The sequence below is a fragment of the Drosophila gunungcola genome, chromosome 3R (assembly GCF_025200985.1).
Source record: "Drosophila gunungcola strain Sukarami chromosome 3R, Dgunungcola_SK_2, whole genome shotgun sequence".
Taxonomy (NCBI): Eukaryota; Metazoa; Arthropoda; class Insecta; order Diptera; family Drosophilidae; genus Drosophila; species Drosophila gunungcola.
Genome location: NC_069139.1, coordinates 19,100,197 through 19,122,647, shown reverse-complemented (window position 1 = coordinate 19,122,647; position 22,451 = coordinate 19,100,197). Strand labels below are relative to the sequence as shown.

The 22,451-nt window shown below is 42.2% G+C and overlaps 8 protein-coding genes across 16 annotated transcripts; 5 read left to right on the top strand and 3 right to left on the bottom strand.

Moving 5' to 3' along the window:
* Positions 1–714: 714 nt before the first annotated feature.
* LOC128266300 (low molecular weight phosphotyrosine protein phosphatase 2) lies at positions 715–1,921 on the top strand. Its single transcript, XM_053002722.1, has 3 exons — positions 715–956; positions 1,030–1,382; positions 1,780–1,921. Exons 1-3 carry the CDS (start codon positions 911–913, stop codon positions 1,873–1,875), a joined length of 495 nt encoding a protein of 164 aa, XP_052858682.1. The 5' UTR covers positions 715–910; the 3' UTR covers positions 1,876–1,921.
* A 15-nt stretch (positions 1,922–1,936) lies between these two features.
* LOC128266303 (low molecular weight phosphotyrosine protein phosphatase 1) lies at positions 1,937–3,053 on the top strand. The gene is made up of 3 exons (XM_053002724.1): positions 1,937–2,077; positions 2,142–2,491; positions 2,908–3,053. Exons 1-3 carry the CDS (start codon positions 2,047–2,049, stop codon positions 2,992–2,994), a joined length of 468 nt encoding a protein of 155 aa, XP_052858684.1. The 5' UTR covers positions 1,937–2,046; the 3' UTR covers positions 2,995–3,053.
* Positions 3,006–3,926, top strand: LOC128266301 (low molecular weight phosphotyrosine protein phosphatase 1). Its single transcript, XM_053002723.1, has 4 exons — positions 3,006–3,145; positions 3,205–3,389; positions 3,449–3,622; positions 3,686–3,926. Exons 1-4 carry the CDS (start codon positions 3,121–3,123, stop codon positions 3,788–3,790), a joined length of 489 nt encoding a protein of 162 aa, XP_052858683.1. The 5' UTR covers positions 3,006–3,120; the 3' UTR covers positions 3,791–3,926.
* Positions 3,927–4,075: 149 nt separating this feature from the next.
* On the bottom strand, positions 4,076–8,006 carry LOC128266297 (adenosine deaminase 2). Of its 2 annotated transcripts, none has more exons than XM_053002717.1 (6): positions 7,755–8,006; positions 5,449–5,946; positions 5,221–5,390; positions 4,787–4,968; positions 4,595–4,731; positions 4,076–4,539 (listed from the first exon to the last, which is right to left on the bottom strand). In XM_053002717.1, the coding sequence occupies exons 2-6, from the start codon at positions 5,897–5,899 to the stop codon at positions 4,076–4,078; spliced, it is 1,404 nt and encodes a 467-aa protein (XP_052858677.1). In that variant the 5' UTR covers positions 5,900–5,946; positions 7,755–8,006. The 2 variants fall into 2 exon arrangements, with proteins under 2 accessions (XP_052858677.1, XP_052858676.1); XM_053002716.1 differs by lacking the exon at positions 7,755–8,006 and adding an exon at positions 6,418–7,198.
* Positions 8,007–8,264: 258 nt separating this feature from the next.
* LOC128266298 (adenosine deaminase 2) lies at positions 8,265–11,292 on the top strand. Of its 2 annotated transcripts, none has more exons than XM_053002718.1 (6): positions 8,265–8,406; positions 9,149–9,634; positions 9,699–9,868; positions 9,950–10,131; positions 10,617–10,753; positions 10,811–11,292. In XM_053002718.1, exons 1-6 carry the CDS (start codon positions 8,337–8,339, stop codon positions 11,266–11,268), a joined length of 1,503 nt encoding a protein of 500 aa, XP_052858678.1. In that variant the 5' UTR covers positions 8,265–8,336; the 3' UTR covers positions 11,269–11,292. The 2 variants fall into 2 exon arrangements, with proteins under 2 accessions (XP_052858678.1, XP_052858679.1); XM_053002719.1 differs by lacking the exon at positions 8,265–8,406 and adding an exon at positions 8,409–8,522.
* LOC128266296 (carotenoid isomerooxygenase) lies at positions 11,209–14,681 on the bottom strand. The gene is made up of 4 exons (XM_053002714.1): positions 14,488–14,681; positions 13,337–13,845; positions 11,709–12,741; positions 11,209–11,653 (listed from the first exon to the last, which is right to left on the bottom strand). Exons 1-4 carry the CDS (start codon positions 14,530–14,532, stop codon positions 11,378–11,380), a joined length of 1,863 nt encoding a protein of 620 aa, XP_052858674.1. The 5' UTR covers positions 14,533–14,681; the 3' UTR covers positions 11,209–11,377.
* Positions 14,358–20,646, top strand: LOC128266295 (leucine-rich repeat-containing protein 40). 7 transcript variants are annotated; one of them, XM_053002709.1, is made up of 13 exons: positions 14,359–14,550; positions 15,075–15,123; positions 16,067–16,449; positions 17,528–17,718; positions 17,777–17,980; positions 18,267–18,390; positions 18,449–18,621; positions 18,683–19,083; positions 19,142–19,444; positions 19,552–19,695; positions 19,753–19,941; positions 20,011–20,196; positions 20,251–20,646. In XM_053002709.1, exons 2-13 carry the CDS (start codon positions 15,119–15,121, stop codon positions 20,354–20,356), a joined length of 2,409 nt encoding a protein of 802 aa, XP_052858669.1. In that variant the 5' UTR covers positions 14,359–14,550; positions 15,075–15,118; the 3' UTR covers positions 20,357–20,646. The 7 variants fall into 7 exon arrangements, 5 of the variants coding, with proteins under 5 accessions (XP_052858669.1, XP_052858671.1, XP_052858670.1 ...); XM_053002711.1 differs by lacking the exon at positions 19,142–19,444 and having other exon boundaries at positions 14,361–14,550; XM_053002710.1 differs by lacking the exons at positions 14,359–14,550; positions 15,075–15,123 and adding an exon at positions 16,946–17,467 and having other exon boundaries at positions 16,311–16,449.
* Positions 20,647–20,662: 16 nt separating this feature from the next.
* LOC128266299 (cilia- and flagella-associated protein 36) lies at positions 20,663–22,383 on the bottom strand. Its single transcript, XM_053002721.1, has 4 exons — positions 22,197–22,383; positions 21,934–22,142; positions 21,717–21,877; positions 20,663–21,122 (listed from the first exon to the last, which is right to left on the bottom strand). The coding sequence occupies exons 1-4, from the start codon at positions 22,297–22,299 to the stop codon at positions 20,663–20,665; spliced, it is 933 nt and encodes a 310-aa protein (XP_052858681.1). The 5' UTR covers positions 22,300–22,383.
* Between the last annotated feature and the right edge of the window lie 68 nt (positions 22,384–22,451).

Here is a 22,451-nt window from a genome sequence, read left to right as displayed (position 1 = left end):
GGCCAGAGTTGAACATCTCTTCATTCCTCTGGGCAACACTATTCTCCCAACAGAGTGGGTGGAAGTGGCCTCGTCCGTCGCCGGCAAATGAACTTTAATTAAATGCTAATAGTTAAAGTTGCTTCAAGCGCAGTTTTTAGTCCGAGTTTTCGAAGTGTACATACGCTGGATAAACAGGATGTGGTGCATGCACCAGGCAGCCGGAAGAGCCAGAGGTGTGATCCAAACTAGGCACCACTTGACAAAGTGTAACGACCAAACTGCGCTCGCATCCTCAGTGCTAACTATACAGGTGTAAACTAATCCGGAGATTGTGTATATCTCAGAAATGTTTACATGTCTTGTTCAGGCTTTCAATAACAATTTCTTGACAATTGTTAAAGAGGGCCAACAACACTTTCAAGGAAAAACCCAAGAATGATTTATGCATTAACGAAAACTGCAAGATTTTTTTTATCATGATAAGCTTGTAGTCATTTTAAACTAAAAATAAGTAATAATTTGCATTATGCACTTTTAACAGGGTTTTGTCTTAATATACTATCTAAATTGCAACTAGGAATTTTAAAAAATAACAAAAAATGTATATGTAAATTAAGATTTATTTTAGTTGTATTTATTCGTATCGAACATACAATAAATTTATCTTGATGAATTAATTACAGAAACATCTTTTTATTTAGACATCTTAAACGTTTAATGCAAAGTGGAAAGGTATGAATAACACAGTGTTTATTGTTTCGTATGTCATTTTTTCACAAATATCAATATCGTTTTTCGACACACGTTTTTAAACACTTTTGTACTCAAACACATCCATTTACTATTGAATTACCGAGACCGCCCAAATTTATCAGTCCACATAGTTCGGGAAGCAAAAGGACAATCCCATAATATCAAACTGTGAGCCATGGGAAGGAGATCACAGAAGAGTAGCGTGCTGATGGTCTGCGTGGGTGTGTACCCTCTTGTATTATATTAATCCTTGCATTTTTGGTTAATTAATATGCAAATGAACGGCACATGCAGGCAACCTTTGCCGCTCCCCAATAGCCGAGGCTGTTATGATTGACGTAGTGAAAAGGGCGGGGCTTCAGGGGGAGTGGCATGTGGATAGCGCCGGAATCGAAGGATGGCACTGCGGCAGGAGACCAGATGAACGAGCCCTTACTGTGCTGGCCAGCCACAACATCGAGTACAATGGCAGAGCAAGGGTACTTATTCCAGAGGACTTCACCAAGTTCGACTATATCTTTGCTATGGATCGCAGCAATTTGGCCGCCCTAAAAAGAATGGCTCCGCATTATGGCACTGCCAAGCTGCTCCTGCTGGGGGATTTTGGTCTAAAGCCGGATGAACGCATCATTGAAGACCCATACTACGTGAGCATTGAGTTTATGAAATTAAGAAATTATATTATGATTACTTCCTTAAATACTTTGAGCTTAGACTTAAACTTAATATGTAAATTATATAAGAGGTAATTAATTTACACATTATATCATTCTTTATCAGGAACAAAAAGAACAACAAATGTTATAAGTTTTTTTTGCCTTTCCTATTTTGCACATTTAAAAATTGAACAAGATGTACCTTTATTTTTAAATTGAATTTAATTTTTTTAATATTAAAATTATTTTTTATCTGACTAACCCCTGTCTCAGAAAACATACGGAATTTTTCAGTTTACCAGGACTACCAAATTATTTTTTCTAAAAAACATTTCTTTGCTAAAAAAATATTTTAATTAAAATATGTTGTTGTTATTGATTCATGCAGAATGTGGGCGAAGCACCTTTTGTAAAAATCTACCAGCAGTGTGAGATTGCGTGCCAGCATTTCCTGAAACAAGCGCTCCTAAAAGAGATTTTGTAAATCAACCCCAAGTGACCGCACGAGGGTTAATCAACAGCTGACTGCCGCGTTGCCAACTAGTTCGGAATACCGGGACCAGGGCTGCCAAATTCGGAACACTCGTTCGCCAGCCGAAAAAAATCAAAACACAAAATTGTTTGTCAATTCAATCCCTTGCAAATTGTTTGAAACATGGTTAAGAAAGTGCTAATGATTTGTTTGGGTAATAACGGAGATGACTTTGAAATAGTAAATGACCCTAAGAATGCGAAATTTTGATCTTACAGGCAACATCTGCCGATCACCCATCGCAGAGGTCGTCATGGTGGACACACTGGAAAAGGCCAAGGTCAAGGACGTGGAGGTGGACAGCGCGGCCATTGGAGGCTGGCATGTGGGCAACCGGGCCGATCCGCGGGCCATCAGCACGCTGCAGAAGCACGGCCTCAAGTGCACCCACATAGTCCGCCAGATCCGGAAGCAGGACTTCTCGGACTTCGACTTTATCTTCGGCATGGACGAGGACAACATGAGCGAGCTGAGGCGACTGGCGCCCAAGGACTCCAAGGCTGAACTCCTGATGCTCGGCGATTTCGGGCTGGAGAAGAAGAACCGCATCATTGAGGATCCATACTATGTAAGGTTACACATTGCTGGGTTAACCTGACAATTACTTTTCATCTTTAGTTTAAAGTATTTCGAAAATCATCTGTCAAAAGACTGAAACTATAAAAAAATTGTAGGGTTGATAGATAGTACCAAATATAAAACGCAGCCGTAGGAATGGGATGGTAATATTAAAAGATAAATCAAACAATATAGATGAAATAAGTTGAGGTTTCTATTTGTGACTTTATAACGCACTATAACCCTCCCTCCTAATCATCTTAAGTCTGAAGTATTTGGAGACTGAAAAATATTTCTCAAAGCACTGTGACTATAAGAAAAATTTAAAATTGATATATGGTACTATAAAATGAAAGATAAAAGGTATAAATATGAAAAAATTAAAAAAAAAAAAAAATTTAATATGATTATAATTTGTATTTTCAGGAGCGTGGAGCGGAGGGCTTTGAAACTGCCTATCAGCAATGCGTGGTGGCATGTGCCGCCTTCATGAAAGAGCGCCTACAGAAGTAAATAATATGAAAAAATTTTGTGATATAGTTAATCTAATAAATGCTGATACGAAACGTGAACCGGTGTATATATTATTAAATGAATCAGCTGCATTAGTCATCGGAACTTGCAGTTCCCATCGTAAGTATGAAGGTTCTGTTTGTGTGCATTGGTAAGTGTCAACAAATTAAATCCTTTAATTACAAATTAAACCGTTTACTTTCGATTAAGGCAACACCTGTCGCTCTCCAATGGCCGAGGCCATCCTGAAGCATTTGATCCAAAAGCGGAACCTTCAGGATTGGTATGTGGACAGCGCTGGACTCAGGGATTGGAATGTGGGCGTAGAGCCTCAGGCACGTGGTCAGCAATTACTTAAACAGCATGGACTTAAAACTAAACACTTGGGACGTATGGTAGTGTTGCATTTAAAAGAAACCTTGACTCCTTGTAATATTTTCAACTTTTTGTTCAGATAACTGCACAAGACTTTTATGACTTTGATTACGTATTCGCCATGGATGGAAGCAACTTAATGGAACTTCAGCAATTGTCAGCTATGCTGAGTCCCAGCCCTAAGTGTCAGATTCAACTGCTGGGTAGCTACATTGGACGCAAGGAGGATGAGATCATTCTGGATCCATATTTTGTAAATTAAAAAAGGCTTGAATGTGGAGTATGTATGAAAACTAAATCATTTATGTGATTCTAGAGCCAAGGAATGGGCGGTTTTAATACCGCATATCTACAAATCCTGGAGAGCTGTGAACGGTTTCTGCAACAATATATATCTGCAAAAAAAGATGCTTCAGACTAATCCATAAATTATAATAATATTTGAAATTAATATGGTTAACATATTTAATTTGATATAATTCCAAAGCTTTTAAATTTAGTGGTTGTTACAAAAATGTTTAATTGAATTGATATTAATATTGATGGAGCAATTATTTGTCAAGGTATTAATATTAATGCGTTTATTCAAGTTAATACTTCTATTATATTTGGGCATCAAAAATGAAATTAAAATTAATGTAAAGCTAAGAACTCTCACGAAAAAATCTTTACTTCTTTGGTAAATGAATTTTATTTTGAGATTTATTTAGAACACTTTGCCCTGCAACACCTTGTCAATGAAACGCTGCCAACTGAGCTCCAGTATTTGGAAGGCACGAGACTTTTCCTCCTCCGTCAGCGTGGAGTATCGCACCGAGTTCCACACCAGACTCTTGAGCACTCTCAAACCGGCATTGTTGGGTGCCAGACTCATAATGGCGTAGTAGAAGTCGTAGCTCAGTCCCTTGGCATTCCAGAACCCGGGATCATCATTGCATATCACCACGGGCACATCAAGGGCCAAGTACTGGGCTCCCGGATGATTTCGAAGGTCCCAAACCAGATGCAGCACCTGATTCGAAATGGGACTCACCTCAACGGCGATCTGGCGGGTCTTGACGGCATTCAGCAGGATCGGGTGCTTGGCCAGTGCATAACCATGGCCGATTCGAGTGGTGTTGAGCAGCAGAGCATCTAGCAGATTGATGTCAGTGGAGGCACCAAACCAATCTGCGAGGAGAGGATTATATAGTTGATGGAGTGAACTCATGAGAACACCACCTACTGGTCTCTCCGCCGTGCAGGAAAAGGCGAGCGGTTGGCGGCAAATCCTTCAGGGCAGGCAGCAAACTATAAAGTGGTTTTCCCTTGTCCTCCTGACCTACCAAATCAAATCCAACCACAAAATGGGGCAAAGCTTGGCTGTAAAGAGTCTATTATTAACGTTATTTTTCTTTATATAGACTACCAAACCTACTGAATTTTTCTAAACTCCTCAACGTTTTCCTTAAGCTGATCCATTTCGTAACCGCGATAGACCGCAATGATGACTTTGAATCCCAGAAAATCGGGATGCAGCTTCACAAACTTCTCATTTAGGTCGTACAGCTCGCGGATAGTGCGCTCTCGGGGAAAAGTGCGTCCACTGGAGTCATATAGCTAAAAAGGTAAATTATATATATATATATTATTTTAATATTGTAAACGAGAATGAAAGCTTACTAAGAAAGGCCTAATTTGATATACCCTTTCAGTTATTGCAGAAATATATAAGTCCATAGTGATATAATGCTATAATTCTATATCTCTGCAAACATGCCTAGCAGCTATATAATATATACTCAAAGTTTCGGTAAAATTTTAAAAATTCCCTATGTTAAGTCTCGATTTTTTTTATTTGTTACTACTAACCGTCTTGCAACTTGTCCGAATCTCAGCGTACATTATATTGTCGTTGTAAAGCTCCTCGAGCATTTGCCAGTGATAGGAACGAAAAGCTGGCAAAAAGGTTATTGCATCTCCGAGGACGTCAAACATGTCCTGAAACCGATCCCAAACATGGGTTATGGTTGGGTACTCCACTGAAAACGTATGTCAAGAAATAACAAGGATATTTTCACTAGGATACCCCTCACTTACGCTCTGGCACTGGGGTATACAAGTTGATCAGACGTTCGAAATTCCGATCGTAGACCTGGCGATCCAAGGAGTTGCGCCGCTCGTCGGAAACACGGACGTACTGCGACTGGCACTTGTGCTTCTGTGGCGATCGCCGGAATGTCAGGACACTTCGGCCCGTGGCCGTGGTGCAGCGCAGCAGTCCGGACATGTAGGACAAATCGTCCACTACCCACTTGGAGCTCACGGAGGCACTGTTGTGCAGGTGTAGGACTGATCCTTTGGGCATTTTCTGGAGGAACCGGAAGACTCCACTTCGATCAATCAGCGGCTTGGCCTTGAAAAAGTGCAGAGCTGCTGCATTCTGCTCCGCATTTCGGAAACCCTGGGCCAGCTCCCCGAGCTTGTACTCCATGAATATGTCATCCACCTTGGCCTCCTGGGTGTTCAGGTATGTGTGTCCACCAGTCATCAGCTCCTCTTCCGCCGTAAGGACCGCCTGGCGAGCTTGCTCGTAGCCTAAGGATATGGTGGGAATGACTTTAATTATATGTATGCCTAATCTTATTTCAAATTTAAATCTGTCCAGACAAACAAAAATTGTCAGATACTAAACTATTGTTACATGAATTTTAAACTATTGGGTATGAAAAATTTCCCACTAAACTGAGTATTAAGTTAATATCACGAAAGTAACAACAAAAAACTTAGCTATATAGAAATAATATTAAAAAGTATAGGGGTAATATTATTTTGTGTTGATATAGTACTTGTACTCGAATACTGTCCGTAGTTTATTTTCAAGACACACTTATTAAACTACACTTTAAGTTTTTGGGTGTAGTTAAGATATTTTTCACATCTTAGCAATTCTTTCTTGTTTCTATTTAAGTTTTGTATTTATATTCTTAGCTTTCTTATTTTCTAACATTGTTCTTTCAAAGAGTCTCAAATTGGCATGGGCAAAACGGTGAACAGATGAAATCATACTTAGCTGGGTTTGGGCCTGGATCTGTAGTTGTGAAATCAGGAGGACTAGCCAAAACACTAATAGCTTCATCGTGTAAAAAGGCTTTTACTGCTTTTCCGACTTATGTGATTTTCCTGTCCAGCTAACGAGCACACTATCCAAATATTGACTCGACTGCGGACACGTTGACTTATTATTATTATTATTATTAACTTGGGTCTTGGACGGGGAATTGTTTTCTCTTTGCGACCGCTCGCCAGAAGTGCCCGATTAGAACTGTGGATACCATCGCCGAAAGCTGGTGTTCGAACTGTGCAAACCAAGAAAGGCGAAAATCAACTATAATTTTTGTCAAAATCATTCAGCGAAGCCTGCCGCTCATTAAAAGATTAAACCAGAAGAGGTGGAGCTGGGGCCACCACCCTCCGCGACTCTTAACGGTTGACAACACCCCTGAGCTCGGAATTGCCGAAACAATTTCATTCTAGTAGCTGGATGGATTGTTTGGGTATCTTTTTTATATATCTCCGTGATTGAATGCCTCCCGTGCATATTAAGTGATTTAATATGACGAAGGCGCGCGCGCCCGTCGCTCGTTGATTTTTAACTATTTGTATTTTTTTTTTCTATTTTGGCAAATTTTCACTGACGTTGGCGGACGCGGTTGTTGGTTTCTACTACCAGCATACGACAATGGAATTACAAGTTCCTCGGTTCCCCCAACCCAAAAAAGTGGCCTGGTTGCTTATGACATTTACGGTAATTACAGATGTGTCAATTATCCCCGCTTACACACCAAAAAGTTTGTTCAAAAAAGGCATTTAAAGTGCCTGTAATGTTTGTTTTAGGCTGGCTTGTTTATTACTAAATCGTAGCTGGCATTATCTAAAAAAGTGTATTTTCATCGGGCTTACTTTGTTATTGCTAGTATTAAAACTAGTTGTTAAATAAGAACCAAATATTGTTTTGTGGAAAATGCAAACGAAAACAAAGATTACTCATTTAAATATTTTGTAAGCATGAAAGCTTTAAAAAATAGCATATGACATTAGCCATCTACGAGTAAAGTTTTCTTTAATGAAATAAAGTAATCTTATCATTAAATAATAAGAAAAACCACACTTTATTAAAAACAAGAAATTAAAGCGTTAGTAGTAATATTCAGAATAATTTTTTAGGTCTCTATTTTAATTTTGTAATCTTAAGTAACAAAACTTTTATAATAGTCAGTTGAACAAGAATAAACATAGTCAATAATAAGTAGCTATTATTAGCAAATTTATGGACCTTACTTATTAGTGTAGTATTATATGTATTGTATAGACTTACATTTTAAACTATAAGTTACTACATTTACCTTGAAAAATATTATATTTCCAGGTGATTTCGCTTTAATAATCGATGCCCTGATGCCCCCATTTCGCGTTCAATGTCAAGTATAATTTCGGCGGGTAAACAAAGCAAATTGGGTTTGCAAAAGTATACCCACGATATATGTGTAAAAATATAGCTTTACTGATGGAAGCATAGATGGTCGGCCAGTCGAGCTCTAATGATGCGCTACATTATGTTTTACGTGGAGATTCGTTTATGTTTTTGCGTAGGGCATATTGGCACTGACCATGCTACGTCACGAAATTTATTTGCAAATTGGATGGAGGGGGCCAGTGCCAACGAAAGTGTCAACCCGGGGGCATTCAAACATTTCGCGCCCCATTCCGGAGCGGACTAGTCCCCGTCATTGAACTGCACCAGATGCCAGATGGCAGATGCTGCTCCCACAGCGACCAAGATCATGATCAGAGGGAAATTACACAAATCCGTATACGGGTCAGTTCGAAACGGGAGGCATTATCAGTTGGCTGGCGATCGCCAAGAGACGCGCATTAAATAAGTACGGCGTATATTCCAAAAGTGGAACCGAGGTTACTGGAAGGCGATGTTGCTTCTGGCAGTTTTGATAGCCTCTGTGGCTCTGCTCTTTGGCAGGCTGCATGCCACGGACATACGTAAGTCCGGTTTTTTCCTTCGAAAGACCTGCGGAATGTGTGAAAAAACCTTAAATAATTTAAAACAAAAATAACATAAATAACAAATTGTTATCAGACATCGCTAAAGTTCTAAGGTGCTCTAGAAATACAATTTTTTATTGTGATGTGGTGATGTGCAGTCTGTAATAAAAACTGCGTATGAGTGATAAACTTTCTTAATAAACAATATCATATTGTTGTTCAGTGTTAGCGATTTGATTTCGAATCCTGAGACTACATTTTACTTAATTCCGAAATTCTGTATTTCAAGACAATCACAAAATACATTTTCCAATAACACGTGTATAAATTATGAATGAATGAACTAATGGAAACACAGATTAAGATTCGAAATGCGTTAATAATAGATACTGGAGAAGTATTGCTTTCTTCAAAATGGATGTTATATAGTTTTATTGAATATTGGTTAAGTATATGTAATTAAGTATTTAATATATTAGGTCTAATTATAGCACTAGGGACTTGACTAGATCTAACGATCCTCTATTGATCTTCTGTGATTCTCTTCCATGTGAAGTTTCTCCTTACAAATATGTCTTTCCACTTTTAAAAAATATTTACATTATTAACAAGTTTTTCCTCTTAAGCAAAATGGTTTTGGAGCTTACTCTAGGTCATACATAAGGCCAATTAACTTTAAATTAAAATTTGTATATATAAGTTATGAACATTGAATTAATGCCGCCTTTGCACCCAGCAGCCTATGAAACTTTGAGGGAGCAGATCATGGAGGCGGAGCGAGTGGCCTCGCTGGGGGGCAACATCTGGCTGTCGTCCGACGAGGAGAAGGCCAACAGCATCCTGATGAACGCGAAGCGGGCGGAGATCGCCGAGGGCCTCAAGACGCCGGAGAAGTACGCCCCGGCGATGCACTTCTTCCAGGGCAGGCAGTACGTGCGCCAGAGCGAGGTCTTCCGGATGATCCAGAAGATGCCGAAGGGCGCCTTCCTGCACGGCCACAACACGGGCATGGTGACCTCGCGGTGGATCATCCAGAACCTGACCACCACCAACAACCTGTACACCTGCCGCAATATAGACGGACTGCTAATGTTCACCTACGATCAGATTGGATGCCACAGCGAGGTGCAAAATGTCTGCATCGAGCGGATAAACGCCGAGGATCGGGGCAAGTACGAACGGCAGCTGGAGAAGCACATCAATATGCTCGGACCAAGGCCAGAAGGTGCGTTTACCATATGTTCTTTTCGCGTTTATTGGTCCTATAACTTTAAATCTCAATAAACAAGCCCTCTTGCCGAATCGCAAAAAAATCTGGGAGCGCTTCGAGAACATATTTACCACCGTGGATCGGCTGTACAAATACCGACCCACCTACTGCGCCTTCCACAAGCGTCTGCTGGAGGAGCTGTGTGAGGACAACATCATCTATGCGGAGATCCGAGCTTCCCTGTCGCCTGTGGGTAACTCTTGTCCTATGATAAACCTACAAAAAAAATAATAATATTATTTGTTTATTTATTATAATTATTATCTGCAGCTCTACGACGACAACAACCGCACTTTGAGCACCTTGGAGGTGGCCAACGAGCTGGAACGGATTGTGGAAGAGTTCAAGGCCAAGCACCATGACTTTGTGGGCCTCAAAGTGATTTATGCCAAGCGGAATCGGGCCTCAGAGGAGGAGATGCTGAGACGCATCACGACGTTCAAGCAACTTCAGTAAGTTTATAGATGCATATAATTTTAAAAACCTAAGAACAAGAACAAGAACAAGAATTTAAAAAAAAGTTATTGATTCGGCTTTAACTTTAGTTTAAAAATAATATAAGTCCTCCAACCTTTTTAGCTAAGGGCTGTTTTAAAATTCAATTAGTTCCATTTAAAATTTGAAATTCAAATAAAGCTTAGATATCACAAAATATTAAAATATATATTAAAATATAAGGCTGTTGCTCTAGCTTTAGTGACATTATTTTTTTTTTTTTGTTTTTTAAATGGAAAATCATTGAATGCCATTTAGAACTTGACTTTCAATTAAAAATTTAATTTAAAAATGTAACTTATTAACAATTCGTACTATTTTTTTGTTTTTAATTGAAATTGTCATCAGTTTTTATTTTTAAGGAAAAACGTCAAACTAAACCAAACCCACCGTAGACTTATAATGGCCAGTAAAAGTTATTTTATCATTGCTTTTTCCATAGCCATGCCAAGCCGAACTTTGTGATAGGATTCGATTTGATTGGCCAGGAGGACACGGGAGATCCTCTAAACAAGTATGTCAACCAACTTTCCGATCTGCCCAGCACGGCCAACTACTTCTTTCACGCCGGCGAGACGAGTAAGTAATGCAAGTGAAACAACATATTTTGGATAACCCAAACAAACTTACCCCTAGATTGGCATGGGCGAACCGACTGGAACATGATGGATGCCATTCTGCTGAATACAAAGCGCATTGGACATGCCTTTGCCCTGCCAAAGCATCCACAATTGTGGTCCACCATCAAGAAGCGCAACATCGCCATCGAGGTGAACCCCATTTCCAACCAAGTGTTGGGCTTTGTCTGGGATCTGCGTAACCATCCGGCCAGTTTCTTGGTGGCCGAGAACTTCCCCATCGTGATATCCTCCGATGATCCGGGTGTCTGGGGGGCCAAGGGTCTGAGCTACGACTTTTACTACGCCTTCATGGCCCTGGCGCCGGCAGAGGCGGATCTGCGGTTCCTCAAGCAGCTGGCTCTGAACTCCCTGAAGTACTCAGTGCTCACCTCGGACGAGCGACGAAAGATCAACCGGGTGTTCCAGCGCAAGTGGCATGAGTTTATTGCAAACGTTTTGAATCCCAAGTTTTAAGCTAATACAAAAGTCACTAGTCTACTGCTATGCGTAATACTGGGCGGGCAATAAGAACATTAACCCCAAGTTTAATGATCTTTACATACATTGAAATAGAAATACGGTGCTAAATGGCATTGGGGGCAAACCATCCATGGAGGCACTTGGGCACCGGTCCATTGGTGTGAAAGTCGCAACGACCCAGTTCGGTCATGGTTTTGGCACACAGGACGATCAGGCCCACATAGCGATCGTTGAGACCACCCACCACCATGGAGGCCAGGATGACGCCATCGTCCTCGGATTTGGGATCTGGTGAGGGCACAAAAATGGGCTCACTGGGATAGACATTGTCCTCGCACCAGGTCAGACAGGTCTTCTTCCACACATCCACTTTGATGAGCTATTCAAATGGAATTCTATAAATATATCTTAATAAGTTTCTCGGAACTACCTACCGTTCCCGGATTCTCGGCATCCACATCGGAGCTGATGGCATAAAAGTAGCGATACTTCTTGCCCATGTACCGCTCATAATATATCCTCGGCGTCTCACAGCCCAAATCGCAGAGCATTTCCGGACGCAGTCGGATTCCGGCGGATCCCTGAAAAGCCTCAGCCTGACTGCCCTCCAGAGTCACCAGATTCATCGGATTCTCCTGCTCATAGCGACCCCGTTTGGAATCTCTGCTGGGGCTCTCCTCACCGGAATTCTCCGGCTTGCCGTTTGTTGGCATGTAGGTAATGTCCGCAAACTGCGATACCGAGTGTTTCATGGTGCGGGAAATCGGCGGAGAACTGATCCCAGCCAGGGAGAAGGACTTGACCAGTCCCCGCTTCCCAGAACTCGCCCTGGGAACCGTTCCCAGAGGCAGGACAAATCGCAAAGGGCGTCCCCGGAAGAGGGTAGCATAATTGGGATTCGTCTGCATATTGGCTATGGCCTCCAGGTACATGCAGTTGATCATCTCGGGATTCCTGTAGCAGCAAATGTCCACCACCACATGCCCGTCCTGCTCGAAGCAGTTGATGATGTGCAGGTAGAAGAAGGCCTCCGATTCGTACGTCTGCACCAGTTTTCCCGAGGTCCTGTCGATGAGGTGAAAGAGCGTCGTCCGATCCTCGAACCACTTGAGGCAGGCGGAGAGATTCTGTCCATGCAACTGAGCCTTGATATACTCCGTCAGGGATACGGACAGCGGCTGCTCCACAATCACGAAGTAGTGGTCCGTCAAGCCGAAGGTGTGCATGTAACCGGGATGCAGTTTCCAGCGGCAGGGCAACGTGGCCACCACATGTGCATCCTCGAACATCTGCCGGCCATGCGGAAAACAGAGGACGGTGTAAGCCGGCCCAGATCTGGTCATTGTGGTGCCCAGGTTGTAGACGGTGCCGCTGGGCAGGACGTGCGGGTGCGAAGTGTGGTTCACCACGCCCACAAAATCGGTGGTGCAGATCCGAGCCTCGGTGGCCAGAGTGCAGGGATTGATTCTAAAACAATTAATACAAAATTTATGGTGGTGAAACCGACAAACAAAAATTAACAAGGACCTCAAAAAAATATAAATAATGGAAAATTCTTTATAGGTATATAAAGAAGAACAATGTGAAACCGACCACTCAAAAATAACCCGTGTATTCTGATGAAAATATAAATAATAATAATTAGGACAACCAATTGAAACTTTGTAAAAAATGCAGTACAACAAAATGTTCATATAGACTTATTAATCAAATCATCTGTATACTTTGATTTAAGGTACATTCGAGGGAGACTTTTATTTGCATTAAATCAAAGTAAAACCAAATGGAATTTTATTTTTAAGTAGACATGTTCCGGTTTGCTAACGTTTAGTATACCAAGTAAAACTTAAAAAAATAACGAAAAGGAGTGACACATTTATATATAATTTATCTTTTATAATAGAAAAGATTGTGTAGGGCATTGATCTTGTTAAAATTGCTGCTTGGATAAGATAGTTTGGGGAAGTCGGTCTTCAAACACTGGTCGGTTTTGCCCCGCTTTTCACTATTTCTTTGTGTTTTAAATAAAATGGTTTAATATTATTTGGTATGTTATACTTACCGATGCATGAATGGTGTCTCTGTGAAGGTGTAATACTGGTCCCCAAAGGGGTAGATGGAAATCATCGAGTTGTCCGAGCCACTGTCCGGTCGGAAAATGGCAGCAAACCTGTCAAAGATTGAGTGGCAGGGATCCGGCACAGCGGCCGTTCCGAACTCTGTGACGACGATCCTTTGGGCAGAACGATTCTTCCTCAGCGTTTCTGTGTCCACAAATCGATTCTGGTAGGTCACACGTCCATTCTTGATGGCGAATCGATGGAGCAGTGCCGAGCAGTCGAAGAGGTGGCCAAAGGTCACGTCGCCCACGTTCCAGCTGCCGGGTCCGTTGCGCAGCAGACTGCCGCTAATCCATCGCGGAATGTGGCCACTATGATGTCCCTCGATGGGATCCACTATCTCACGCTCGCAGGATCGCAGCCAGACATCCGAGGAGCAATTGGGATAGTGCCCTCCATTGCCATCCAGTCGCTCCGCTTGGGGATCGTTCAGCTGCTCGTCGTATTTCACCTGTGGGTAAATGTGGTTTGGATTTAACGCTTTTCGCTGCCTTCGTTGAACGCCCTAAGCCAGCTACATTCTTGCCGTGGATTAGCAGGGATTATCCAGTCGCCAAGTGGCCCGATTTCCCACATTCCAAACATTTCATCAGCTGGAATAGTTCTCAACTACAGTGGGGTCTCAACTATAATGGGGTCTCAACTACAGTGGAGTCTCAACTACAAGAAATCATTATTTCATAGAAGGGCCTCCTTATTAAGTTAAATTTTAATATTCCAAATATTTAATTAGGTAAAATTTGACAACGTCATTGGAGAATGAAATAAATAAAAATATATAAGGTTTGAAATCAACCTTTTTTTAAAATAGATTTTTGCGTTGTCTAGTAAAAAATAGTTTAATAAAAATTGAATATGATTAAAGAGAATATCCATTTAGTATACAATAAAATCGCACAAAACTTTCTTGAATGCCCTTTTTTTTGTAGTTTGAAATCATTTCTTTTACTGCAATTCCAACATTTATTTAGGTTTCATTTAAAATTCTGTCAGCAACCTTTGGGTAACTTTTAGAAACCTTTGGTAAAATTTTTGTAAAAATTCTTTAGTTACGAATTGAGAACCCACGTGGATGATTAGTCCCTCAACTGACCGCAAAGAAGTCTCGAATAAGGCTCTTGAAGACACCGGCAGCCATTGTGTGGATATTCCAAGTGTGAGTCGGGGATCTCCTTGGGCTCGACTCAGGATAGTCCGAACTGCAAGTGATGCAATCAGTGAAAACCGAAACTAGTTCACGTGGTCGGTCCGCTTGCGATGAGAACCGAATGACAACTGGCCAGAGCTCCGCGGGCTTTGAACCTCATCACTTCGAGTAGGGCATGCATGGATGGGTGGGTGGATGGATGGGGATGGCGGCCAATTGGTGGCAACCACCGACCCGGCATTATTCATAATTTTGATTGACAGTCGACGTGGCCACGCCGGTGTACTAAGTGTACTATGCCCCTGTTCCATAGCCATTGCCAGACTGAGACCCATTGCAATGGGCATGGCACAAAGACAAGTGGCTCAGCATTTTTGCCGCTTCGTCACCCACCCATTTTTAGGGGGGTATGAGTGTACTTGAGGGGGTGTACTATTTGTAGAACTTAACAACGGAAATCTAATACACCCCACTGACTGACTGTTGCGGCTGACCTTGCTCCAAAGTAACTGGGTATCTTTTGTCTCCCGCAGAAACCGAAGCCAAACAGATAGGCAAACGGGTGCCCAAGAAGATAATGAAGTAAGTACCGACTTAACCTAAGCCTTTAATCTGCTTGCGGACTACGGATTGCAAACACCCAGCCCAGACTTATGTTCACGATCAAATCAATTAGCGTTCTGGGGGGCGTCTTGGTCTGGGTTTATTCATTCATTCATTTATTCAGATGCATATTGCATGGCTGAGCAGGTGCACCGTTTTCAAAAGCCGCCGCTGTTTGTGGCAACAAATTGATTTTCAATTTTGAATTCGTAAAAAGGTAATTAAGGCTTGAAAAAATTTGACGAAAATACTACAGATGTTTTTAAATTCATAAATGATTTTAATTCTTTTGATAAATATTTGCTTTAAAATAAAATGGAAAGTCCTATTTTTATTTTACCAATCATTTTTAGTATTTATTTAAGGAAAACAGATTTTAATTTTGAATTAAAAACTAAAATGAAAATAAACAAAACCATACTAAGTGGAGAGTTCAAGTCACAAACTTTGAATGTTAAATATTAACTTATAAATTTTTTGTTTCCATAACAATATTATTAAATTATAATAGAGATATTTTATATATTTAGTAAAAGTAGAACTAGGTCCAATTTTATATAAAAAACTATTTTTAGTTTATTTATGTTAAATAAGCAAATTTGATTCTCAGTTTTTAAAGTGTTCTTAACGGTTTAAGTAAGACATACAAATGTTGGAAGCTAAAATGAACAAAAATCAAAAAGAATATTTTTCGAGGAACGTCATTAAAACCAGATTGTAACGGCATTTGGTGATTTAAAATAGTTACCGTTGAACATCAGCAACACAAAACCAACCAGTGTTGTAAAGCGCACAACGAACAGCTGACTGCCGACAGTTAGCCAAAATAAAACGACGCAAAATCTGGACAAAACCGAAATTGTCTATAATTCGGTGGCTTTTTAGCGTCCCACTGACCTAATTGTCCGGTGATCTCCGCCAGCTTTACGTACCCGGAGGACGTGGAATTCAGCTCGTTCCGGGGAGCGCAGGAATGTGACCAGGCATCCTCATTTGGCGGCGACTTCGTCTCCTTCGGCCACTCCTGCTTCACCCACTACGGCTATCCCAGCGAAATGAGCGACAGGATGGGTCGTGGACGGGGTCACCAGACCGGTGGGGTCACCTCCTCCACCAGCAGCCGCATTCCCCGGTGCGCCTCAAGTCCGCGCCAAATGTCCCACTCGCCCAAGCCCAACTACTCCTTTCGGCCGCTGTTTCACGAGAGGACCACCACCGAGGACAATTCCGTGCTCACCCAGGAATTGTGGAAACTGGCGCGGAAGTCGGGCACCCTAAATCTCTCCAACAAGGCATTGGCCCGAGGTGAGTCCAAGGGGGTTAATTACAGCTTTAATCTCAATAAAGTCGAACCTCTGTAACTCGAGTTAAAAAAATTATGAGGACTTTAACATTAAAACTTTTAATTGGATTTTTTGTAATAATTTTATGACAAGCGCTTGACAATATTAATTTATAATTTTCTAAAGACTATATTTATTCATAAATACATTTAATTTTCATCAATTTCTGTATGTAAATAAATATAAATAGTTTTGGATTTAGAACTACTTAAAATGCTGAAATATCGTTTAAATTATGTTTATGTAAATTTTTATGTTATGTCTTATTATGTTTATGTTATTAAATATTCTATTGCTTATCTCAATAGTATATTAACTTTCCAGATAAATTGATAGATTATTCAGTTGTTTTAAAAATCCATTAAAAATAAAATCTAAAACCCCAAATGCTTTGAGTCATAGAGTTTCGACTGTTTTAGTTAGTTAGTTAGTAGTTACATTGAGGGGCCTGCAAGCAGTAGTGACACAGGAGCAACTGCGTCGCTGGAAGTCCAAGGTCCCGCGACGATCGAGTCCGAAAGGGCTGGTGTCATGGAGTCCCGGCTTTGTCGACAGCAGCGCCTTGTGGTTCCAGTTCATGTGAGGTAATAGCGATCGCGATCTCTATCTCGAACTTGACCTTGGAGCGACTGAAAAAGGCTGGGAACATATTTGCCGCTTGACTGGACAGCATCCGCGCCTTAAACCGATCCATAAAGGTGCTCCAGGGGTGCGTCCAGAAGCCAGTCATCGCTCGATTCAGTCTGCCCAGTGAGCTGGTCGACGTCGAATGAGCGACTCCAAGCAACCAACACACAAGATTGCGTCCTCCAGGAAACAGCTCACCTCGTTCTGCATGTGCGGTCCCTATCCGCGGAGGCGTCGCTACTACCAGATCCGCGAATTCCAGATGGCCTCCTCGGCAGACGAGCTGGAGAGCGAGGATCCGGACGATGAGCTGGAACTGGACGATCCCGAGCCGCTGTCCCGCGCAGAAGCCTGTAGTGTAGCACCTTCACAGGACAAGCGCTCTCTAATTGATTCCACTCCTTTTTTTTCAGTGCCCGAACGACTCTACGACATCAACGAGGCGGATGCGGATAGCAAGGCCGCGAATCTAGAACAGCTAACAATTAAAGAGGAGGACGCCTGGTGGAACCAAGTGCCATTAAACAACCTGGACCTGAGCTCCAACACCCTCACGCACATATCGCCCAAAATCGAGAACCTGCAGTCGCTGACCGTGCTTACAGTATGTGTTTAGTTTCATTAAATATTAGTTTTGTAAATATATCAATCATGCTTTTTAGCTCCACGATAATGCTTTGGTGGAACTGCCGCCAGAAATCGGGAAGCTGGAGAAGCTAATGCGGCTAAATGTAAGCCACAACAAGCTTAGCCAGCTGCCCCGTGAGATGTACAGTTTGCCGGAGCTGCGGCATCTCAACATCTCGTACAATCAGTTCAACGAAATCGATCCGGACATTAGTGACCTTCACATGCTCGAGTTTCTGGTGAGTTAAGTGGATAATTTTTGTAAACGGTTAAGAAAAAGGCTAAATATTGGCGATAAACCCATGTTAATTCTAAACTAATCATTCTAATATTAAAAACTGATATTTGTATACACCTTTAGGACTTTTTGAGAACTTAACAAAACAATTTAGTATTTTAATAATGCCAGTTTTAGACTTGTAGACTACTTAATTATGTAATGCTGGTTGTGGCGTCTTATCTGACTAATCCCCAACGATATTTTCCCCTTTAACCAAATGCTTGCTAACCCAATTGTAACGAAAGGACGGCGGGCATAACAACATTCAATCTTTGCCCGGCGGCATTGGGTTCCTGGTGCGCCTAACTGCGCTTCTGTTGCCCTACAATCATGTCAAGGAACTTCCGCCTGATCTTGTTAACATGCGCTGTAAGTGGTCCTTGGTCCTCTTCCTCAGATACTTGCTAATCCAAGTTCGCACGTTTAGCTTTGCAAAAGCTTGATCTGATGCAAAACGACCTGACCTGCTTGCCCGAGGATATGGGGTTGCTGAGAAAGCTGGAATGCCTTTATTTGCAGCACAACGACATCCTGGAGCTGCCCGAGTTCGAGGGCAACAAAACCCTGAACGAACTGCATGCCAGCAATAATTTTATAAAGGTAATTTTAAAATGTTTGGAATGTTTTCCAAGCTTAACCTATTTGCAATCGCCGCTTTTAGACCATACCAACAGCTATGTGCAGCAACTTGCCACACCTAAAGATACTCGATTTGCGGGACAACAAGATCACCGAACTGCCGGATGAACTCTGCCTGCTGCGCAATCTGAACCGTCTGGATGTGTCCAACAATACGATAAGCGTCTTACCAGTCACCTTGTCTTCGTTGGCGCATTTGATCAGTCTGCAGGTGGAGGGAAATCCCATCAAGACGATCCGTCGCGACATTCTGCAATGTGGAACGACACGGATTTTAAAGACGCTGCACGAGAGAGCATTGGCCAAGTCCAAGGAGGAAGGATCTGGATCCGATGGTGCCTCCACTTCAGCGGGCATCAGTGTAACCCGTTTGCGTGCTGGCCAATCGGACGACGGTGATATGCCCGCAAATTTTCCGGATAGGTATGTAGCTGGTGCTTTTCTTTCAGCCAGGCCAGCACATTGATCTCCGCCACTGTAGCTACCACCAGCCACAGTTCCAATGCCAGTGTGCATATCCATGTCAGCAGCAAATGCGGCAGTCTTTTTGTGTTTATGAACCGCTTAGGAATTGCAGGGAATTTCATAGCCAGGCCCAACCACACATTTATGAGCCTGAAAGCTACGAGCAGCAGCACCAAAATGGCCACCTAGGATCACTTTTCGTGCAAAAGCAGCAACAGCAAATGCAATATCCCTATCCGAACTGCTTTATGTACCAGCAGAAGCAACAACAACAGCAGTTCACCTATGGCTCTCGCTTAGCTGTGGATCCTCGTTGGGTGTAGTGTATCACCAAGTTCCAAGATTTACACCTTTTGTTTTTTATTATACCGAACACCTTCTGATATTCTTCTCAATATTTACTTTAGTGTTTCCTCCATCCTGCAGATACAAATTACGTCATACACGAACATTAGCTGTCAATCTGGAGGAACTCACTGAAGTTCCCGACCAGGTGTTCCAAATCGCCAAAAATGAGGGAGTGCATGTGGTGGACTTTGCGCGCAATCAGCTTAGCACCTTGCCCAATGGGTGAGTCGCAGATGATTACTAAGATTCGAAATTCCACTAAACCAGAAACAATTTTAGATTGCAGCTCATGAAAGATCTGGTAACGGAACTGGTGCTGTCCAACAATCTTATCGGCTATGTGCCACAGTTCATCTCCCAGTTTACTCGTGTTACATACCTAAACTTGTCCAACAATTTGTTAACTGATCTGCCAAATGAGTTCGGTGTCTTAAACACTCTGCGTGAGCTAAACATTGCGAACAATCGGTGGGTTGTTATTTATGATCACTATATTGATGATAGAATATCTTTAATTTCGCCATTTCCTCATTTCAGTTTTCAGCTCATTCCCAACTGTGTGTACGAGTTACAAGGTCTGGAGATCCTTATAGCCAGTGAGAACCACATCAAAGTGTTAAATGTGTCGGGTCTGAAAAGCATGCCTCGTCTGAGCACATTGGATTTGCGCAATAACGATATTGATGCAGTGCCGCCCATTTTGGGTAATCTTACCAATATAACGTAAGATCTTGACCGACAATTCGAACCCGAGCTAATAAATCTTTTCAATTCCAGCCACTTGGAACTGGTGGGCAATCCCTTTCGCCAGCCTCGCCACCAGATCCTGATGAAGGGCACCGATGCAATCATGTCCTATTTGCGTGATCGCATTCCCACATAGAAAAGCCATCTACACCGTTCTTGAGCAACACTTTACAAGCAATACATTTATTTTTACGAAAAGCGTAACCCAAAATTGATAGTTCCGCTCGACCATGCCCACACACATTCCTCAGCTTCGGGTCTGGGTTGGCTGTGTGTGGTCATGGGCGAGGGGTGACGGGACACATAAGTACAACATAAGACACACCCTGTGCATCCAATAACTGAACTAGTCTGCATGTCGCAATACCTTTTGCACCTTGTTAATTCTGGCTAAGCATCTACAATAAATGGGAATAGTAGAGAAAATATGATGTCCCTCCTTTTACTTTTGTTCCACCACTTCGCTGCGCAGCCGCTTGGCAAGATTTCGTCTGAGCTGAAGGGCTGCATTCTCCTCGGCCTCCAGCGGTGCCGGCATCGAAAGCTCCTTGGTCTGGCCTCCGTTCTCCAGCAGTTGCTGGGCCACCAATGCGGAGCTGGGACGTGCACCCTCCGGAGCATGAGGAGTACCGCGGGACATGGTCTCTTGCAGCTGCTTGGCCCGCGTCTGCTTCTTAATCTCCACGATCTTGTCGCGTTGCTGCCGCAGGTACTCCTGTCGCGAAACCACATCGCTGGGGTCCACATGGTCCTCCTGCTCGAAGAAGAGATTCAGGCGCTGGAACTTGTCGTTTACCAGGTCTAGACTGGCATCCTGTTCCGGAGTCAAAGCCGCTTCCGGACTCTCCAGTTCGTCGGACACCGTCTTTGCTATCAGTTGCTCCACTTCGGAGGCGGTATCACTGTAGTAGAAAGTAGTACACATTAAGTCGTGCCATATATTTGTTTAATCAGATATACAAATAATAAAATTGATACTTTGTTCAACTAAGGACTTCGTTGATTTTTACAAAATATATCACAACTATAATTTCAGCCACAAATACAAGTTTTGTTTCTCTGATCCTGCTATTCGGCAGGCTGGAAATTATAATAGCTTAGGTTAAAACTTGTTTTATACTGATCTTTCTTCTATGATTTCCGTGCTTTAAATACATAGAAACTATAGAGAATAAAAACTGAAACTAAAACAGAAACGCTCTGTCCAAACCAACTTAGTTTTAACAGATCGCAATTTAAGTTTTAAAGAGTTATTTAAAAATATATATAAATAGATATAAACTATATATATATATAGGAAACCTCTGTTGAAATGACTTTATAATCATTTACTTTAATTAGCTTTTGACTGCTGGAAACTATCTTCCAATTCTTTTTTTGCTTAAGATAATTTTGTTAATTATTTTTGGCACTTTTCGAAAACAAAATAACGCGTTGTGTATATTTACTGAAATTGCATAAGACGGGTTTATATTAAGGGGGAACTGGTAACCCACCCCGGATCCGAGCACGCGTCCGCACTGCGGTCATCCCCTTCATCGGCGGCACTTTGGGCTAATTGATTTTTCTCGATGAGATCAAGGGCCTGCAACTGAAGCTCCACATTTCGTTGCGTCATCATGCGTATGAATATCTTGAGGTCATTGGCGGCCCATATCTGGAAGAACTCATCTGGTGGACACTGCTGACTGAGAGTTCCACAACTACACTTACCTGCTGGAATAGCACTTGGTGGAATTGGAAAGGATTTTCGCCCTGACCCTGCTGCCGTCCCTCCAAACAGGCCATTTCAAACTGCTCCGGCGTAATCTGCATCTCCTCCATGAAGCTACCCAGCATGTAATCCACCAGATTCTTATATTCCTCGTGGATCTGGAGGATGTCTGGGTTGTTCTCATCCGTTTGCAGGTTCGGATCGAAAACTGCATCAAAACGCTTAGCTTACTGGCAATTACACGCTCGAAATAGAGTCTCACCTAAGGACTTTTGCTCTATAAAAGTCTGGAGCGGAGCATTCCAAATGGGTCCGTGCAAAAAGCACACCAGCGAATCGAACACCCAAGAGTCTTCCACGGACATTTTCGTAACAACTCAAATGTGTGACTAAACACTAAAACGAAAAGTTTAGTCAACAATTGCTGGAAACATTTGTTTGGTCCTTGAATCGGTTGCCATGCCAATAATGAATAACCACCCGCCGCCACCTGACATCAGGTGTTTGATACATTAAA

Excerpts from the sequence above, each read along its gene's own strand:
- LOC128266300 (XM_053002722.1), top strand. The coding sequence starts at position 911 with ATGGGAAGGAGATCACAGAAGAGTAGCGTGCTGATGGTCTGCGTGG. Across the intron at positions 957-1,029 it reads CGTGCTGATGGTCTGCGTGG|GCAACCTTTGCCGCTCCCCA; the intron begins GTGTGTACCCTC and ends CGGCACATGCAG. Across the intron at positions 1,383-1,779 it reads TCATTGAAGACCCATACTAC|AATGTGGGCGAAGCACCTTT; the intron begins GTGAGCATTGAG and ends TGATTCATGCAG.
- LOC128266303 (XM_053002724.1), top strand. The coding sequence starts at position 2,047 with ATGGTTAAGAAAGTGCTAATGATTTGTTTGG. Across the intron at positions 2,078-2,141 it reads AGTGCTAATGATTTGTTTGG|GCAACATCTGCCGATCACCC; the intron begins GTAATAACGGAG and ends TTGATCTTACAG. Across the intron at positions 2,492-2,907 it reads TCATTGAGGATCCATACTAT|GAGCGTGGAGCGGAGGGCTT; the intron begins GTAAGGTTACAC and ends TTGTATTTTCAG.
- LOC128266301 (XM_053002723.1), top strand. The coding sequence starts at position 3,121 with ATGAAGGTTCTGTTTGTGTGCATTG. Across the intron at positions 3,146-3,204 it reads GGTTCTGTTTGTGTGCATTG|GCAACACCTGTCGCTCTCCA; the intron begins GTAAGTGTCAAC and ends CTTTCGATTAAG. Across the intron at positions 3,623-3,685 it reads TCATTCTGGATCCATATTTT|AGCCAAGGAATGGGCGGTTT; the intron begins GTAAATTAAAAA and ends ATGTGATTCTAG.
- LOC128266297 (XM_053002716.1), bottom strand. The coding sequence starts at position 6,487 with ATGAAGCTATTAGTGTTTTGGCTAGTCCTCCTGATTTCACAACTACAG. Across the intron at positions 4,732-4,786 it reads GAGGAGTTTAGAAAAATTCA|CCAAGCTTTGCCCCATTTTG; the intron begins GTAGGTTTGGTA and ends GACTCTTTACAG. Across the intron at positions 4,540-4,594 it reads CCTGCACGGCGGAGAGACCA|ATTGGTTTGGTGCCTCCACT; the intron begins GTAGGTGGTGTT and ends CTCTCCTCGCAG.
- LOC128266298 (XM_053002718.1), top strand. The coding sequence starts at position 8,337 with ATGTTGCTTCTGGCAGTTTTGATAGCCTCTGTGGCTCTGCTCTTTGGC. Across the intron at positions 8,407-9,148 it reads GCTGCATGCCACGGACATAC|CCTATGAAACTTTGAGGGAG; the intron begins GTAAGTCCGGTT and ends TGCACCCAGCAG. Across the intron at positions 10,754-10,810 it reads CTTTCACGCCGGCGAGACGA|ATTGGCATGGGCGAACCGAC; the intron begins GTAAGTAATGCA and ends ACTTACCCCTAG.
- LOC128266296 (XM_053002714.1), bottom strand. The coding sequence starts at position 14,532 with ATGGCTGCCGGTGTCTTCAAGAGCCTTATTCGAGACTTCTTTGCG. Across the intron at positions 13,846-14,487 it reads TTATTCGAGACTTCTTTGCG|GTGAAATACGACGAGCAGCT; the intron begins GTCAGTTGAGGG and ends ATTTACCCACAG. Across the intron at positions 12,742-13,336 it reads GAGACACCATTCATGCATCG|AATCAATCCCTGCACTCTGG; the intron begins GTAAGTATAACA and ends TAATTGTTTTAG.
- LOC128266295 (XM_053002709.1), top strand. Across the intron at positions 17,981-18,266 it reads TTCACATGCTCGAGTTTCTG|GACGGCGGGCATAACAACAT; the intron begins GTGAGTTAAGTG and ends TTGTAACGAAAG. Across the intron at positions 19,942-20,010 it reads CTAAACATTGCGAACAATCG|TTTTCAGCTCATTCCCAACT; the intron begins GTGGGTTGTTAT and ends TCCTCATTTCAG.
- LOC128266299 (XM_053002721.1), bottom strand. The coding sequence starts at position 22,299 with ATGTCCGTGGAAGACTCTTGGGTGTTCGATTCGCTGGTGTGCTTTTTG. Across the intron at positions 22,143-22,196 it reads TATAGAGCAAAAGTCCTTAG|TTTTCGATCCGAACCTGCAA; the intron begins GTGAGACTCTAT and ends GTTTTGATGCAG. Across the intron at positions 21,123-21,716 it reads GACGCGTGCTCGGATCCGGG|TGATACCGCCTCCGAAGTGG; the intron begins GTGGGTTACCAG and ends TTTCTACTACAG.